The 17605-nt window shown below is 38.8% G+C and overlaps 1 protein-coding gene across 2 annotated transcripts in view; it reads left to right on the forward strand.

The window, feature by feature from the left end:
- The first annotated feature begins 588 nt into the window (after positions 1 to 588).
- LOC306670155 (uncharacterized protein) overlaps positions 589 to 17605 on the forward strand; it is a 155186-nt gene continuing 138169 nt past the window's right edge. The window contains exons 1-2 of one of the 2 annotated variants that reach the window (XR_013766330.1): positions 590 to 664; positions 6764 to 7446. Coding sequence is in view for 1 of the 2 variants with exons in the window: in XM_079154727.1 (XP_079010853.1) it covers positions 604 to 664 (61 nt within the window). In the remaining variant the exon portion in view is untranslated. Of the gene's footprint in view, positions 665 to 6763; positions 7447 to 17605 lie in introns of those variants that run through there. The other variant, XM_079154727.1, reaches the window with a different exon arrangement.

Raw genomic sequence — 17605 nt, forward strand, 5'->3', positions numbered from 1 at the left:
GCTGTGATGCACTTTGTGAAAGGAGGAAATGGGTGATATGAATGACAGTCATGGGTGGAGCAGGGGTGGCAGGGGGCCAAGGAAGGTCTCTCTAAGGAGTGAGATCTGAAGGACAAGAAGTCATGGAAAGAACCAGGACAGGGTCTACTAGATGGAATTGAATAGAAACTACAGATCCGAGGTGAAAGGAACCTGTTGATCAGAAGGAGAGAGTAACTTAAGCTCTCACAGGAATGATCTTTCTGACTTGGATTTTTGCGTGTCTAGCAGACAGTGCCCTGCTACCAAGCAGGAGAGCCGCACTCAAGCCCCAGTGACTAACCATCCCCCACCACCCCTCTCACCCTAGGTTTATTTCCTACTCACTCTTCATGTCTGCTGCCGTGGTCTAGGTGCTCTGCTCTGTTCTCCTCTCTCCGGAACCCAAACTGACAGAGCAGTTTTGGTTAGAGCAAAAAAAGAAAGCATGGAAAATTGCACACAGGCTCTTAAAACTTGCACACACGTCACTTCCACTCGTGTTTCATTGGCCAAAGCAGTGATTTATCCCAAAGCAGTGATTTATCTCAAATCAGCAAGGAAGTATAATCTTCCAGTGTGCCTATGCCTGGAAGGCAGGTAGAACTGAAAATATTGACCATCAGAACTAATATCTTCTACAGAGGTCAGTCATTAGGCAACTTGGAATTGTATGCATGAGGGGTGTGTGTGTGTGTGTGTGTGTGTGTGTGTGTGTGTGTGTGTGTGTGCGCGCGCGCGCGCGCAGATATGTTCATGTCTCCAGAGACAGAGTCCATTGTCTTAATCAGATTCTCAAGGGATTTGTGAAACAACAACAATTAAAAACCACTAGACCAGTTGAAAACTGTCATGTAAACAGATAATTACTATACAAGGCAATTTGCAGACTGAGCAAGAGGCTAAAATAATTAAAGAATTGTGTTTCTGTGGGTGTGTGGAGGGTGATAAGATAAAAGTCAAGCAAATGTGCAGACCAGAAGGTAGAAGCCAGAGTGCCGAGAGTAGGGGTTAATGGCACCAATGTGTGAGGGAAACTGATGCAATGACATCTCAGCAGCTGCCTGAGGAGATGGGGCTGGATATTCTACAGAAGTGTTAGCTTTGGGGATTAGAAAAGAGCACTCATCCAGTTTAGGAGAAAAGGAGGGAGAGGTAGGTCTCGTGGGTCAACCGGCTGATTGAGGCAGGAGAGGAACTCTGATACATGAGCCAGATCATCTGTGAGAATGAGGGGACCGGAGAGCATGAGACAGTTTGAAACGGCTATAAGGCAAATCTGAAATGGCACTGACTGGAGACAAATAAAAGGACTGCCAGTAGCAGGGAGGGCCTTCCAGCTGATGTTGGAGAACAGATTTGTCAGAATGCCAGTAAATTGGGGTTATGAATTTCTTTTTCCCTTCTCCTCACCCAGCTGCCTGGAAGCATGAGCTGAGAAAGTTAATGGTTGCACTGATCCAGGGCGGGGCATTGGCAGGGCAGGTGCAACGTGTTTTGCTGATAAGCTCAGGTTCAAGAGTCCCGGAACAAACAAAAACAACTAATTTCACTTTTATTTAAAAAAAAAAATAAGTTGGGGTGTTGCTCAGTGGTAGAGCATCTTGCCTACCATATAAGAGGCCCTGGGTTTAATTCCCAGACAGAGGAAAAACAAAAAATAATGGCAAGAAGTACTGTGTAGTTATAACCCATCGGTTTGTGTGTGTGAGTTGCAGTTTTTGTTCCCTTTACAACTTGTCTTCATTTTGAGGCTATAACTAATATAACCAATAGAAATATGGTTAAGGGTGAGATGCATGGCATATTTTTGCTTAAGTGACATTAATCATGATTCTGTCACGTGAGTTTTTTTCTAGTTCTCAATTTTATTGAGATTCATTTTATAACTAAGTGTCAACATTTGTGTGTATATATATATATATATATATATACAACTTGAAATTTGATACACATATATATTCTGAAATAAATGTAACTATCCATATCAGGATGGCACTTGAGGGTAAACATTCAGATTTTATATGTTCCTAATACTGCCTTATTCTACCAGTAAAATCTGACAGAAGAAAGGTAAAAGGAAAAAAAAAACTCTAAAAATATAATTACATATTCAGAAGCAGAGTTGCTTAGCTAAGCAACTTGTTATTAATTAGTATGTTGTAAATTTTGCTGCCTTGGCTGATACTAAGACGTGATATTTAGAGGAACCATTAAAAGAAGACAAAAGAGAAACATCTGGAGGAGCTCGGCTCCAATGCAGACCACAGGCTGAAATAGCATTGTATTGCATTTCTGTGTTCCCAATTGCCTGCCAAATCTCTGAATTCCCCCCATTTCGGTGAAATTACATCATAAGCATTTGATAAAAATGGTGTTGCTCTTCATAAAGGCTGCATATGCATACTGAAGGCAAACACAGCTCTGTCAGTAATTCTGGTTTACTAAATGATGTTCCTTGAAATCTGTCATTTCTCCTTCTTCAGAATGGGGGTTTTATCTCAAGTCACTATTGATAACTGACAGGTGAGGAGAACAAGCCACGCCTGATCATTTAGAATTAACCTTGGAAGCTAAAGTTAAATGTAACTTTTCACATCCTTCCTTAACAGAGAATTTAGCAGGAGGCAAGCAAGTTTGAGTTCTAAAAGGAGACTGTGCTGCAAATGGCTTTTCCCCAGAGGACCCTCTCTCTCAATTTCAGTTGTTGATAACTAACAGGTTTTATCTCCAGGAACTAAGATAATTTTTCCTCGCTTCTGGTCTGCCAACTTGTAGACTGTCTTCAGCTGAGGCAGTGCTGCCAGATTGAATAACTGGAGAATCTTCTCAACTCTATTTATTTTAGAGTATGATAATTTGAAAGAAAATTAAAATTGTCAGTTTTTCATTACACCCTAAAGCTATCAGTGCTGGTTATCTTATCAGACCTAAAAAACATAGTTCTACAGAGAATTGTGTAAACAGATGGAGAAGCCAAGAAAAGAGGGGACCAATATCTTGCCAAGGGTCACACAGTATGTTCAGGGAAGGGCCAGGCACCTGAGCATCTTGGTTGATCTGATCCCAGGTCTTCTGCTATAGCCCCCAGGACAAGGCAATATGTGGATGTTGAGATGGGAAAGTAAACAATGAGCAGAGGTCTGGTTATACCAGGGGCAAGGACAAGAGGTTTTAAATGTTCACATACCAACTTGCAAAGTGCTGTATCAGAGGTGCAGAAACTCTGAGGGCAAGGACTCTGTTCATCTTGGTAGCTATGGTCCTAAACTCAGTGCCTGGCATATCACTAGAAACCCAATCCATGTTGAATAAATTCAGATCCTTTAGAGACATTGCCAGGTAATATCATTTCTCTGCTTAAAATCTGTAATAGCTTTTCATTTCACTTGGAATAAAAGTCAACACCCTAGCAGATCTGGTTCTTGCTATCTCTGGGGTGGGACTTCCTCCTTTCTGGTCTCCATTCTCAGTCCCACAAACCCTAGAGTGGCTTCTTATTCATGGAGGTGCTCTGTATGCCTGGACTCTCTACATATCTAAAAGGCCACCTCCACTCCTTACTACAAGACTTCACTCAAATGTCACTTTTTATGAAGACATATTCCCATTGCCTTAAAAAAAAAATCACATCTCCTGGGCTGGGGTTGTTTTCTCAGTGGTAGAGTACTTGCCCAGCACATGTGAGGCACTGGGTTTGATTCTCAACACCACATAAAAATAAATAAAAATAAAGGTACCATGTCCATCTACAACTAAAAAGAATTACATCTCCTTCCTGCGCTTTGCCCACCCATATTCTTCATGTCTCCTAGCCTGCTTTATTTCTCTTGTAACACCACCTTCTTAGTATATAATTTATCATGTTGATGTTTTGTTGTCTCTTGCCCTTCCTAGGGTGTGAGACCACAAGGGTAAGGATCTTTGTCACTCTTATTCATTGATATTCCCAGTGTTTCAGCCAATGTTTGAACACACAGAGAATGCTTTGTAGATAATTGCTGAATGAATAAATGAATAAAGCTGGATTAGCAAAGCAAGTGAATGGGTACATCTGAGAATAAAAGGAATGCACCTTTAAAACCAAGGGCAAAGGTGAATGAACCATCAGTTGTGGTAAATTCATGGAGGCAAACATTCATTTTCAATTCAAAAGCCCTTGTGTTTCATGAGGAACTTGGTCAGCTTCCAGAGTCAGAGCTACAGATATCCAACCTACGAGGTGTCAAGCTTTCCTGTTAACAGTGTATAGTTCAATACTTAATGACTTCAGGCCAAGGGTATGTGTGTGGATTGATCTTTCTCAGAGTGGGCCATGAGCTGCCTTGCTTTGTAAGTGCTTGTTAAGTATCCTGAAGCTGGACTTTACCCAGTTTTCTGAATGATTGCAATATGGATTAGATCCATAGGTGATCCAAATGTATGCTAAAATTTGAGAATTTCTAGCATATAGAAAATCTACAGAAAATGATGGAACTATAGTAGAACAGGATTTCCCCTGCTGTCATATAAGTATTGATAAGATTGCAGTTTCAAAAAGTGTTATTTGAATTAGTTAAGGTAACACTGTGTTAATTTTTTTTTTTTTTGATAATAGTAATTCTCAGAACCTTTACAAAAGGTGATATTGTGAATTCCCAAGAGTAGGATGTAGTATGTGGCTTTCCAGATTTATTTCATCATCTCTTTTTAGGTACCTCTTATTAACTTTGTGGGGGAAAGAAATGATTTTTTTTTTCTTTAAAGAGAAACTCTATATTTTTTTAAATTACTCATATTAACACTAATTTACTATAATTCAGTTTTCTCTCTTGTAAACTCCCCTTAGTTTATAATTGGGGCTCTTTACACTCCTGAGGGGAAAAAGTCTGAAATAGTATTTCTGTGTTTCATGATTCCCAGGACTTGTCCCTGCAAGTGTGAAATGAGAAAGTTCTTTTATATTTTGTGGTGTGTGAAAGAGAATAGGATGATTGCCAATGCAGAAGTGCTACACAAAGAAGCCTATGTATAGTACACCTGAATAAGGCTACTTGCTAAAATAAAAATCGGTAGGTTTATGAGCGAGGATTCAATCCGCTGTGGGAGCCTTATAAGTTGGCGGGACCCACGCATATAAATATCTCACTGGGTATAAGCATGCATGGGACCTGGTTCTCCTGTATTGATTACCTCTAATCTATTCCGAATGTCGCTTTCCATTCCTGTGGCATGGCCCCTGGAAACAAGACAGGTATGTGCCTGGAATAAACAGCCTTCTCCCCATTTGAAAGCTATGCGAGGTCTCCAGCACATTACATCCTTTCGTGTAATGGAAGTATCCACACGCGGGCAATCGCTGTCTACAGACGTAATGAACCAAGTGGGAGGTAATGAGAAGTGACTGTCACGCCATCTCTAGGGCCCCGTTTCTCCCACCACACAATTACACTGTGACCCCAGAGAAACTGAGAAGATTGTAAAATTCTCCCCTTTTCTAATGGTCTTAAAATCAGCCCCTGCTTACCAGGGGGAGCAAAAATGCAGCATTATTCATTTGGCAGTCCAGAGGATGTCCAAGGAAATATATGATTATAATATAGGAGGCAGTTCTCTACGCAATCACACACTGCTTCCTCAGCGCTCACTTGGACTCTTGCCCAAAAGGTGCCAGTGGATGAGCATGGTCCTTCCCTGCTTTCCCCTGGTGTGTTTTTGGAGTGAGAACCGTTACTTTCCTAAGAGAAGAGTCTAGGGAGAAAGCTGGAGTTCAGAGTCACATTTCTGTTAGAGGAATACATGTTTTAAAAGAAAAGCTTTTAAAATAATGATGATAAATGTGATGATAGCAGCTCCTGGATGCTACGTAGCCCCAATCTTATTTCTGAGTTCATTTTAGGGAGAGGATGATTATGGCGACCATTTCCACTGACTTATTCTTGGGAGAGGGAGATGGCAGGATTGAGGAAAAGCTGTAAAGGGTTGCCTGCCTGCTGGGTCAACTTTTAGAGAGCACATACAGAAAGTGCAAAAAGGTGAAGGCTTTTAACATTCCTTTCATTGTCTTCATTTTGCTTGATAGCTGAGGCTTGCCCATGCTCTGGGGGAAGTCTGCCAAGCTTGCTGAATGGTGAATGGGAACAAGCTGGGCTGCTGTGTTGCTTGGCAAAGAGAGAATAGCAGTGCAGCCTGGCTGCTGGCCGGGGCCACACCATTTTCCCCTCTCTGCACCTCTGCTGGCAGGAAACCCCCAGGTGGCATTAGGGAGAATTAGCGTGTAAATTACAGGGCCTGCTAATTTCTCACCACTTCATTAGTTGACAGTTCAATGAAAGAGCTCTCCTGCCATTCCCCTCACGCCTGTGCACTGACATTGCTCATCAGGGGAAGCAGAGTTCAGTGTTGTGTTGACATGCTTGTGACTTTTTGATTCCCCCACCCTCAGTGTGTGCTAATTGATCCTCTGACCCTGTTACTTAGCAATTGCTTCCTTGGATGTTCCTACAACATCTGAATCAAATCTTCTTCTGGTTCAGGCTTGGTTTATCAGCACCAGGAAAAGTTAGAAATTGCTCCTGCCCCGTCCATGTCTTTTTACTAAATGGGTCCAAAGAAATGCACAAAGGAAGAAGAAAATAATACATGTAGAGAAAATAATATATGTAAATGGATTTTCTCATAGCTAATATCTTTTGAGTGCTTACTATGTGCCAGGCAGTTTTCTAAACACTTTATACTTTATTAAATATGATTTTATTTTGTGCAGGAGCAAACTGAAGCACAGAGAGGTTACATTTACCTCCTAGGACATATAGCATTTAAATATACTAGGGCTAAGGAAATGAGCAGACACTTCACAGAAGAAGATCTACAAGCAATCAACAGATGTATGAAAAAATGTTCAACATCTCTAATAAGTAGAGAAATGCAAATCAAAACTACTCTAAGATTTTATCTCACTCCAATTAGAATGGCAATTATTAAGAATACAAGCAACAATAGGTGTGGATAAGGATGTGGAGGGAAAGACACACTCATACAATGCTGGTGGGGATGGAAATTAGTGCAGCCACTCTGGAAAGCAGTGTGAAGATTCCTTAGAAAACTTGGAATGGAACCACCATTTGACCCAGCTATCCCACTCCTTGGCCTATATCCAAAGGACTTAAAATCAGCATACTACAGAGATACAGCCACATCAATGTTCATAGTTGCTCAATTCACAATAACCAGATTGTGGAACCAACCTAGATGACCTTCAATTGATGAATGGATAAAGAAACTGTGGTATGTATACACAATGGAATATTACTCAGACATAAAGAATAATAAAATTATAGCATTTGCAGGCAAATGGATGAAGTTGGAGAATATTATGCTAAGTGAGATAAGCCAATCCTCAAAAACCAAAGGCTGAATGATCTCTTTGATAAGCGAATGATGATACATAATGGGGGGTGGTAGGGAGGCAAAAGGAAGGATGGATTGTATAGAGGAATGAGGGGTGAGAGGGGTGGGATAAAGGGAAAAAATAGCAGATTGAGACAAACATCACTGTATGTACATGTATGATTACACAAAAGGTATGACTCTACTTCATGTACAACCAGAGAAATAAGTTTTACCCCATTTGTTTATAATGAATAAAAATAAATAAATTAAAATAAATAAATATACTAAGTTGAATCCTGAATCCACTCTGTAAGTATGGGGGCATTTTGTCTTAATTACTTAGTTAATTCTTAGATTAATTCATTAAACACTAATGAAACTATATGTTACATACTATGCTGGAGTTCTTTACCTTATCAAAAATCATTTCCATCAGTCAAAAGGTATCTGTCGAACACCTTCTAGCTCTCCAGGTCTATTCTCACGTATGTAAAAGAAAGGCAGGTGGACATGCAGGTAAAATACATGTAGAGCAGTAGTTGACAAAGTCTTATTTGTAAAGGGCCAGATGGTAAATACTTTCAGCATTAGAGATCATATCATGGATCTCAATAAGAGTGAAAGCAGCAAACAATATGCAAATGAATGACCCACATGTGTATTTGAACAAAACTTTACAAAAACAGACAGCAGATTGTATTTGGCACATGGTCTGCCTACTGTGGAGGACAAAATAAGTACTAAGAAACACACAGGATGGTAAATGCAGTGTGACTGAAGGTGACGCTATGCGGTACTGCCTTCAACCCTAGGAGGGTATCAGTGAAATAAAGGATCTGGGAGTGAAGAGACTGGTTGGTGTACATGAATGATTAGGCCGACTATGTTTAGAGGAGGTGGAGTGTGAGCCTTCCCTAAGGCATGGGAAGTGACTGATAGAGACCTGTGAGGTTGTTAGGTGGGTTTCATTAAGAGATCCACAGCTCCTATTGTTATGTATGGCGGACAAGCTAGTTACCTATATCCCTTTTCCCAGTTAACAGAATCCCAGTTTTTTTTTGGTACCACTGCACATCCAGTTCCAAGCAATGACTCATCATTGATTTGAGTTAATCCTAATAACTGTGTTCTCTAATCTGTGTGCCTCTTTTTGCAGTTTAAAGTGCAACCATGTAAAATGCAAAAAAGTGCAAAAATGTAACCCAGTTTTTATTGATTGAAAGTGGGGGTGCCCACTGGGTGAAGTGGGGAGGGGCTTTTACTTTTCTGTTCAAAGGGGGAAACAAAACTAGTGCCACACATACCTATGTGTCCTGCACGATGGAAACATGGGGGTGAGTGAGGACAGCCCAGAGGGAGCAAGCCAACATGTCCCAGAAGGAGAAGGAGACAGAGAAAAAGCTGGGGCCTCAGGGTAGCGTGGAGCACAGGAGCTGGCTGTCTGCTGCCAGCCTTTGTGTTATGAGAAGTAGTGAAATGTTTTTGTTGCTTTAAGTTACTGTCAGGTGAATAACAAAGGTCTTTCAAAATGTTCTACAAGTAACTAGAAGTTATTTACTTCTGGAAGTTTCCTGTCCTCTTAATATTTTAGAAAACTGCATTAAATCAGATGAATTACTTCTAATTACTTTTTTTAAAGTTCTTCTAATTACTTTAATTCTCTTTCTTCATACTAAACTACAGGAAGAGAATAAAAGCATATGGCAAAAGAGAATTCACCCATTTTTAATTTATATATTAGTGTAGGTACCTTAAAGCATTATGATAAAGGGTTAATAAAGGTTTGTCTGATTCTTGATTCTCTCTAGATGTTGGAGTTAGGAGTCTATATGTTGGAGTTAGGAGTATGGTGATGTTTTTTTCTTTTTTTGGGCGGGGACGCCTTTAAAATTTTTTTCTATAGAAAGTTTGTAGAGCTGGGCACAGTGGCACTTTCCTGTAATCCCACTGGTTGGAAGGCTGAAGCAGGAGGATGGGAAGTTCAAAGCCAGCCTCAGCAACTGAGTGAGGCCCTAAGTGATTCAGTGAGATCCTGTCTCAAAATAAAAAGGGCTAGAGATGTGGCTCAGTGGTTAAACATCCTTGGGTTCAATCCCTGGTACCAACTAAAACAAAGTTTTTAGAAAGAAGAGGATAATTTAAAGTGGAACAGCCCCAAGTCAAATTCTTTTACTTTTTTGATACTGGGGATTTAACCCAGGGGCACTTGACTCCTGAGCTACATTCCCAGTCCTTTTTGTTCTTTATTTTGAGATAGGAACTTGCTATGTTGCTGAGGTTGGCCTGGAACTTGTGATCCTCCTGCCTCAACCCAGAGTTGCTGGAATCACAGGCATGCACAGCCACACTCAGCTCAAACTAATTTTACTATTAACTGAAGTTTCTTTTCTAGCTTCTACTATTGCACCATCATTGTTTCTATTTTTTGCTTTCTAAGCTCACCAGTAATAGTTTTCTTTCCCACACAATTATATTTGTTTGGTTTTATACTGTCATTCTGTACATTTTTCACTTTCATGGGGTCTGTGGCATATTACAAATATGACGTATGTTCTTGAAGTTTGAGTCTTCTGTTCTACGTTTCAGCCTATCATCATCATCTCCATTCACTTTTTCATTTAGCAAATGTTATTGAGAAGCTATTATGTGCCAGCCACCAATCTATATGTTATGGATGGAGAAGGAATGAACCCTGGAGACTTTGTCGCTCTTTTCTTTGGGCTGCCACACTTCTGTCATTCTGTAAAACCCAATATAAATGCTGTTTCCTCCATGACACCTGAAGTCGACTATTGATATGCTCTTCTATATTTCTGTGACACTATCGCTTCTGCTTCTATTTGGACCTTATTTGCTGGTATACTATCTTGTTCAGACTCTGGTCTTATTCAGAAGAGCTGCTGTTCCATGGAGCTTTCCCTGGTGTCCAGCCCTGTGTTGCTTCTTCAGGTGGCCATATTCATATCTTGTCCACCCTGACTGTCAATCAATTCCCCCAGAACCCCAATGTCACTTCTTGTCCTTTATCTTCTCTTCATTCTTCAGATATGCTTCATCCCTTGTCTTCTCTGGAATCTTCTCAGTCATATTCCTTCCTTGACTTTCTGACTTTGACATAGCTTTTCCCATAGGGCTGAGATCTTAGAGAAGGACCTGGAGAATGACTATATTTCACCTTAGGAATCCTAAATTAACAATCCACTTAATAACTAGGTGAATGCTCAGAGAAAACACGCATGGGAAGGTACCCAAATATAGGTCTGAAAACTCCACTGTGGCACATGAGGCCACAGACGCCTCCCCTGGACACCCAGTCCTTCTGTATCACCATCCCTGTGGTACAGTAGCCTTCTTTAAATAGGTGAAATAAGAAAAACACGACTCTCTGAACTCGAACTACATCAGGAAATGGTGGCAATTTCTGGAATGTCAAGAGTAAAAATAAGAAAGGAAGAATTAATCGTGCTAGCCCAAAATGAGAAGCTGTCACCACTGAAGCTATAACTCTCTAAATGAATGTAACACCTCTGAAAACTCTCACAACTGTGCCAAGTATTTACATGTTCTCTCTGAATGTGGCATCTACAGCAAGTGGCTTCGGTCGGGAAGCACACCATCTGTGTGCTTACCCACCCCTTGCTAGAGTACTCTGAACTCAGCAGTTGTACAACAGATGCATTTAAATATACAGTATTCCTGCTCTCATAGTTCAGAATGGGTGTTAGAAACTGAGGGAAAACAACCAGCTTCCTTGAAAACTCAGACTCCATCTGACATTTTCCCCGACACCTTTTGTAACTGCACTACACGTTGTCCTGAAAGATGACATTATCATAATAGATTTACAGATAGTTAAACAGGTCAGCCTGACCCAGAACATCAGCAACTGCTGTCACCATCATTAATGAGTCAGTCAATCTGGAAGGTGAAACCAGATCACTGTTTGGTTTTTATTCAAGTGGAGGGCTATGCCATTATGAGAAAAACAGACCTGCAGAAGTCAGATGGTAAGCACTCCAGATAGAGGAATTAAAATGGTTTCACTATAACTCATCATGACTGTATTAGTAGACATGTCTCTTGGACAAATAACAACAGTTTCTGATGAAATTATAAAATCAAGAATGAAGACTTGAATTCCATTCTTATTCTCAATATTTTATTTATTTAAACATTCTACATGTATTCACTGAGGCATTTTATTCAGGGATTATTTTATCTTAAATGCAGGAATGAGATCTGAAGTTGCATTTATCAGAATGTGTACATTAGTAAAGGCCACCAAGTCCTTCTGCACCATGGCCTCTCTGGCTTCCAACTGATGTGTTGACATCATGCCCTTTCAGGCTGATTATAAGCTTGCTGCACGAAGGACAGACATTCCTTATATAAGAAGGACAGATTTTATTCATTTTGCCCACAGACCTCTTTTCTGTATTCCCAATCATAATGGTGTGCTGCAGGCACGGATGTTATCAACATGAAAGAGTAAACTCTAGAAATTAACTGATTATAGTCTCAAGAATTTTAAGAGAGAACATGGACAAAAGATGTGTTATTCTACATTTATGTGATACATTTCATAATAGTAAATTTTAACATTACCAGAATATGAATTAGCATTAACACTTCCTGCAAATTATGTGTAAGACTTGCCCTGGGGCTATCATCATAAAGCACAATACCCTCTGAGAGAGTCATTGGAAACCATTATTCATGGGTAGTTCTGTGGCTGTGGAAGCATCATGGGTAACATAACCAGTGTAAGTAAACAGTATCAGCACATCACAGAGGTAAGAACTACATTGTATTAATATAAACATAATTCAAAAAATCTTGGTGTTGTTATAGTAGAATTGCTATACCTTTTACTTCTCAGTGGGTAAGATAAGAGAAACATTTTTTAAAAATTCAAATTAGGTTAAAATTAGAATGTCAAGAATAAAAAAGAAGGCTGGGCATGGTGGTTCATGCCTGTAATTCCAGCAATTCAGGAGGCTGAGGCAGGCAGATTGTGAGTTCAAAGCCAGTCTCAGAAAAAGCAAGGGTCTAAATAACTTGGTGAGACCCTGTCCCTAAATAAAATACAAAATAGGGCTGGAGGTGTGGCTCAGTGGTTGTGTGCCCCTGAGTTCAATTCCTGGTACCAAAAGAAAAAAGAAAAAAAAAAAAAGAATAAAAAATAAGAAATGGAGAATTAAACCTGTTAGCACAAAATGAGAAGTTGTCACTATCAAAAGGATATGATAAAGGTGTTTTCTAGAGCTAAATAAGAATAAATGGTGCTTGGACGTGGTAAAGAGTCTTCACCTACTCAGGGAGGCCAAAAACAGATCTTCGGTAAGTCCCTCTCTGCCCATTATTTTAAACCTTCATCAAAAACCACTCTATTTTACATGAGCCTATGGATTCTTAATACATTTTAATCAAATTTTGTATATAAGCAGAAACTCTGCAAAAAAGATTTTCCTAGAACTCCCCCTACACCATACGGGTGGCCCTGACCAGGAGACAGAGATTAAGGACTTTGAACTACTTGGCATTCAATAAAAAAATACTGGAAGAGTACCTAGCATGATGTAATGCAATTACAATTTATTTCAGAATTATAATATGCAAAGGGACTAGAAAATGATTTAGTGGATGTGAAAGGAGTCATCATAGGCCTAGGCATGGTTAGCAGACCAATGCAACTATCCTGCTGAGGGCTGATTCACAGTGCAAGTGGAGAGACAGGGGGTTCAATCTAGAGTAAATTGAAAATGCTCCTATCTAACAGAATTGAAGACATCTGAAGAAGAAAGAAAAGACATTTGGAATGTTATGGTTTAAAAGTGGGTTATAATTTTAAGAATAATGATGCTGGTAGAATATTTAATGATAATCTGGCTGCACTGTGATCCAAAGGTCCTTTGGTTGCAATTTCTCAGAAGCTTTAATGGAATCTTGGAATAATCTGAAAGTTTATTTAAGACTTTCAACATTCAGCATTTCCAAATCAGTTAAGTCAAATTCCCAAAATATGCAGGGAAAAAGTGGTTTGGTTTTCTTTCCTTGGAGCTACCTCCATCTTCATATATATACAGCACAATTTTGGTATCTACCAGAAGACTAATGGGAAAAGGATCTAAGCCTATGTGATGTTTGTACTTGTTTCTGCCAAGGAAAATACCATTTGGACCTCACCACTAGAAGATTATTTAGATAGCACACACACCTTTATTCTCATACCCTCTCTATCCCAAAAGGAAACAGGCCCAATCAATACTAAGGTTAAGATGTAGGTAAAAGAACATTGCTACAATGGAAACAATGGCGTATTGGGTGCTTGTGTGCATGTGAGTGTATGTGTGTATGTGAGTGAGTGTAAGCAAAGTCCTCACATACTCACCAAGTGGATGATGTTCATAGTGACAAGTAAGTCGACATAAAGCAAGGGCATGGAAGACTAAAAAGTTACTAGTGGTTATAAAATTTGACTTATATTTGTGCTATTGTAGTTAAGTCACAGTCAGTATTGGCGACTATGGTTTTCATAGAATGCTTTTCTTACCATATTGTGGGATTTCTTGTGGGACGACTCCTTTGGCAGAATTCTGTTAAGTAGTGCACACTGATTAATGTAACTTAGAGGGGGCAGTAAAGGAATTTTGCCAGTGATAAAAGAGTCATAGTGGGTTACTTTGGATATCACTTTGTAAATTCAGTAGATGGACAGACAATGCAATGAAATTAAAATTGAAAATGTTTTTGGAAGAATTCATAATAAATTATCCAAGTTTTCTTGAAGTTTATAAAATTTTTCTTCAACATTTTCTTTTTTTAAAATTTCTTTTAGTTGTTGATGAACCTTTATTTTATTTATTTATATGTGGTTCTGAGATTCTAACCCATTGCCTCACACATGCTAGGCAAGCGCTCAACCACTAAGCCACAACATTTTCTTTATGTCCATAACATGGTTAATAAAAGTAATAATGCTTTGAGGAGGAGGAAATAGAAGCACAGAGTTTAAGCAATTTTCATAAAGTTATTTAAGTCAAAGGTAGAAATAAGTACTAGGACCTCCAGACCTGTCTACTATATCACATTTTCCTTTATTCATTTTTGTTCTAAATCTAACGTAAAAATGTATACCTAGAAGATGATATTTAAGAGACAAAAATGAGAATCAATTTGATCTAAATGATGGGAGACTTGAAAAGATGTAGTCATCTCTCTATGTAAATTCTACAGTTACTAAGAACAAAACTTTTCTTGTGTTTATCTTCATGGTTCCTCTTTTACCAGAGGGAAACATTCATTGAGTAGGTTTAAAATAAGAACAAGCAAAATAATTTAAAACTCATTATATTAATGACTGACAGTTCACTATGCCATGTAATGGGAAGATGTGTTAACAACTAGATCAGTTCTTTCATTAACTAGTTGTTTTAGGAAAGCCTTTCTTGACTCCTCTTCCTTCCCACTTCCTCCCCCTGCCTCCCCCTTTTCCTTTTTCTCTTCTCTAAGAATCCTGTTGCTCTCATCTGAGGAAAGACTGGAGATAGTGAGGCCTATCACATGTTACCTCACCAAGTGACTGGGAAAATTATATGAGACGTGTAAGTAGCTTCACTTTTTCCTTCCTGTCTTGGCAATAGTATCACCATCCATCCAGGTCCTTTGTGAAATCTGTGAAGTCACCTGATTCTTTTCTTTTCTCCCAGATCTATCCAACCAGAAGTCCTCCATAATGTACTCCACATTCACTCACTTCTCCACTGCTACCATTCTATCCAGACAACTATAGTAGCCTCTAATTGGTCCCTGTGCTTTCCCTTTTGTCCTTATTTTCAATGTACTTCTGAAAAGTCAAAATGATCTTTTAAAAACAAAAATAAAATATTATTTCCATATCTAAAAGCCTCCAGTAACAATTATAGTAGAATGAATTGGACATTATTATCTGATATACATACATGATTATATGACTGGTATAACTCTACATCAGAGTTATGAGAAAACAGAAGAATGAGACGGTATACTTCATCTACGTATGATATGTCAAAATGCATTCTACTGTCATGTGTAACTAATTAAATTAAAAAAATACAAACCTCAAAAAAACCTCCAGTAACTTTCCATACCTTTCAGAATAATAGGTAGAATACCTACTGTGGCTTCTTTAGTGGATTCAAGATAGCTACAAATTTTTTGACACTCATCCCCTAGAAGGGAAGGGTCTGGTTTTTCTTCCTTGGGGCCAGACTGGTCTCCCTGCTTTGTTTGATTAACAAAAAGAATGGCAAAATGGCAGAAATGATGTTCTGAGACTTTCAAGGTGCTGTGATAAGAAGGCTGGAGCCTGGCTTGCTCTTAGGGAAGCCAGTCTTCATGTAAAAGTTCTAACTACAGCAAGACAGCCGCAAAGTTGATTTGTGAGAAGAACAAGCCATTTGAAGAGGCCCTAGAGTGAGATTCCAGGTAGAAGAAGAGACCAAGGAGCTCTGGGGTGCCAGATACTGGCAGAAGTCACCGGACATCGTGTTGTGTGGTTGTGTGGTTTCAGTGGATCAGAGATGAATAGCCCAGAGAACTTTCCCATTTCTTAAACTCCAAATTTTGAGTAGAATAAAATTTTGAATTAAAATGTAAAGCAAAATTTATTACATCACAGAAATAACCCCATTGTCTCTTATGTCCCCCAAAAGTGATTCCTGCCTCTGAGTTCTTCCTCTTGCTTACTGACCTCTAGTCACTCTGTCCTCTCTGAACATGCCATATTTCCTTCTCCTGGAGCTCAAGTGGCCTTGCAGACCACATCATCTGAATTAACCTCACCTCATTCACATTATTCTAACTCATCACTATGCTTTATTTTCTTTTCATAACACTTATAACTACCAGAAAAAAATTTGGTCACTAATTTATTTTCTATCCACTAGAATGTAAATGTTTTGAGACCAGGATCTTATCTGTATTTTTTACAATGTACCTTTTATATTCAATATATTTTTTATGAATGCATGTCTTTTAAACCTAAGGGGTTTCAATATTATTGCACCACAGACACACAAACACAACTATTGCAAGAACCTACTGAGTTCTAGAAAAATACAGACTAGAATGTGCTTAGCCATATATCAATAAGATACAGAAAACTAGAAAAATCCAACAATATCAACCTTTTATTCCAGTCAAGTTAATGAGAGCAATACCTTTCTATGTCAATATCGGTTTTGTTGTACTATTTTACTATTTTTCCCTTGGCACTTCAATTTTTTTTTTCTCATTTGTCCTTTAGTAATAAAGTGACAAGGTATTTTTTTTTTCATTTGCTCATGTATAAAGTCATTAGAGTCCATGAGAAAGTCAAGTGTGTTAATCATTTAAAGAGAAGGCACTGATCCATTTCAAAGAATTAAGAATGAACTCACAATTCATGCGAATTTTTATTTTGCTTTAACATTTTAAGAATCAGTGATCACTTAGGGAGAAGACTATTGTCAATCAGTAGTGTTTAGGCTACTTGAAGGGAGAGATAACAGAGAACTGAACAAATTTCTGGGGAGAACATCTCTACAGTGATTTAAGAGACACAAAATTTCATTTGATTCTATTTCAATAAACTTATTGTTGTGATAAACTATGTAATTGTTGGCACATACCAGGAAAGCAAATTTAATGTATGTTACTATCATATACATTTTAATATGGGGAGCTAGAGAAACTCACTGACTAGCAAGGAATTGAAATGTTAAAATGAAAATCCAGGCGTTGAGATTCCTAGAATCTCTGAAACCATCTTGCATCTTTTTCTCCATCTGCCTGTCAACATGACTTTCTGAAATAACTAATCTCAAAGGAATACTTCAGAAAAAAAAAATCATGTGGATGTATTTTTCCCCCTAATAAATGCCAATCTTAGGCAGTGTTTTTGTCGGGAGTCTCTGTTCCAGCTTTAAAAGCCAAAAGAAAGATGAAAATGAATACACCAAAATGTGATTTAAAATGCAAATGCAGATTCTTCAGAAAAGCAGCGAAAGCTAATTGTAGTTTTTCTGCATGCGTGGCTCTGCAAAGTGCTACCTTCCTCCTGTTGGGAGTGCCCAGCATGCAGCTGCACTACTATGTTCTGACCTCTCTGATAAAATACGTTTGACCTCAAAAATCCCCAGGCCTCAGTCACAGAAATCGATAGGTATTTAACCCTATGCAGCAGTAGGTAGAAAGG

This window comes from Sciurus vulgaris (assembly GCF_902686455.1).
Source record: "Sciurus vulgaris genome assembly, chromosome: 9".
NCBI lineage: Eukaryota > Metazoa > Chordata > Mammalia > Rodentia > Sciuridae > Sciurus > Sciurus vulgaris.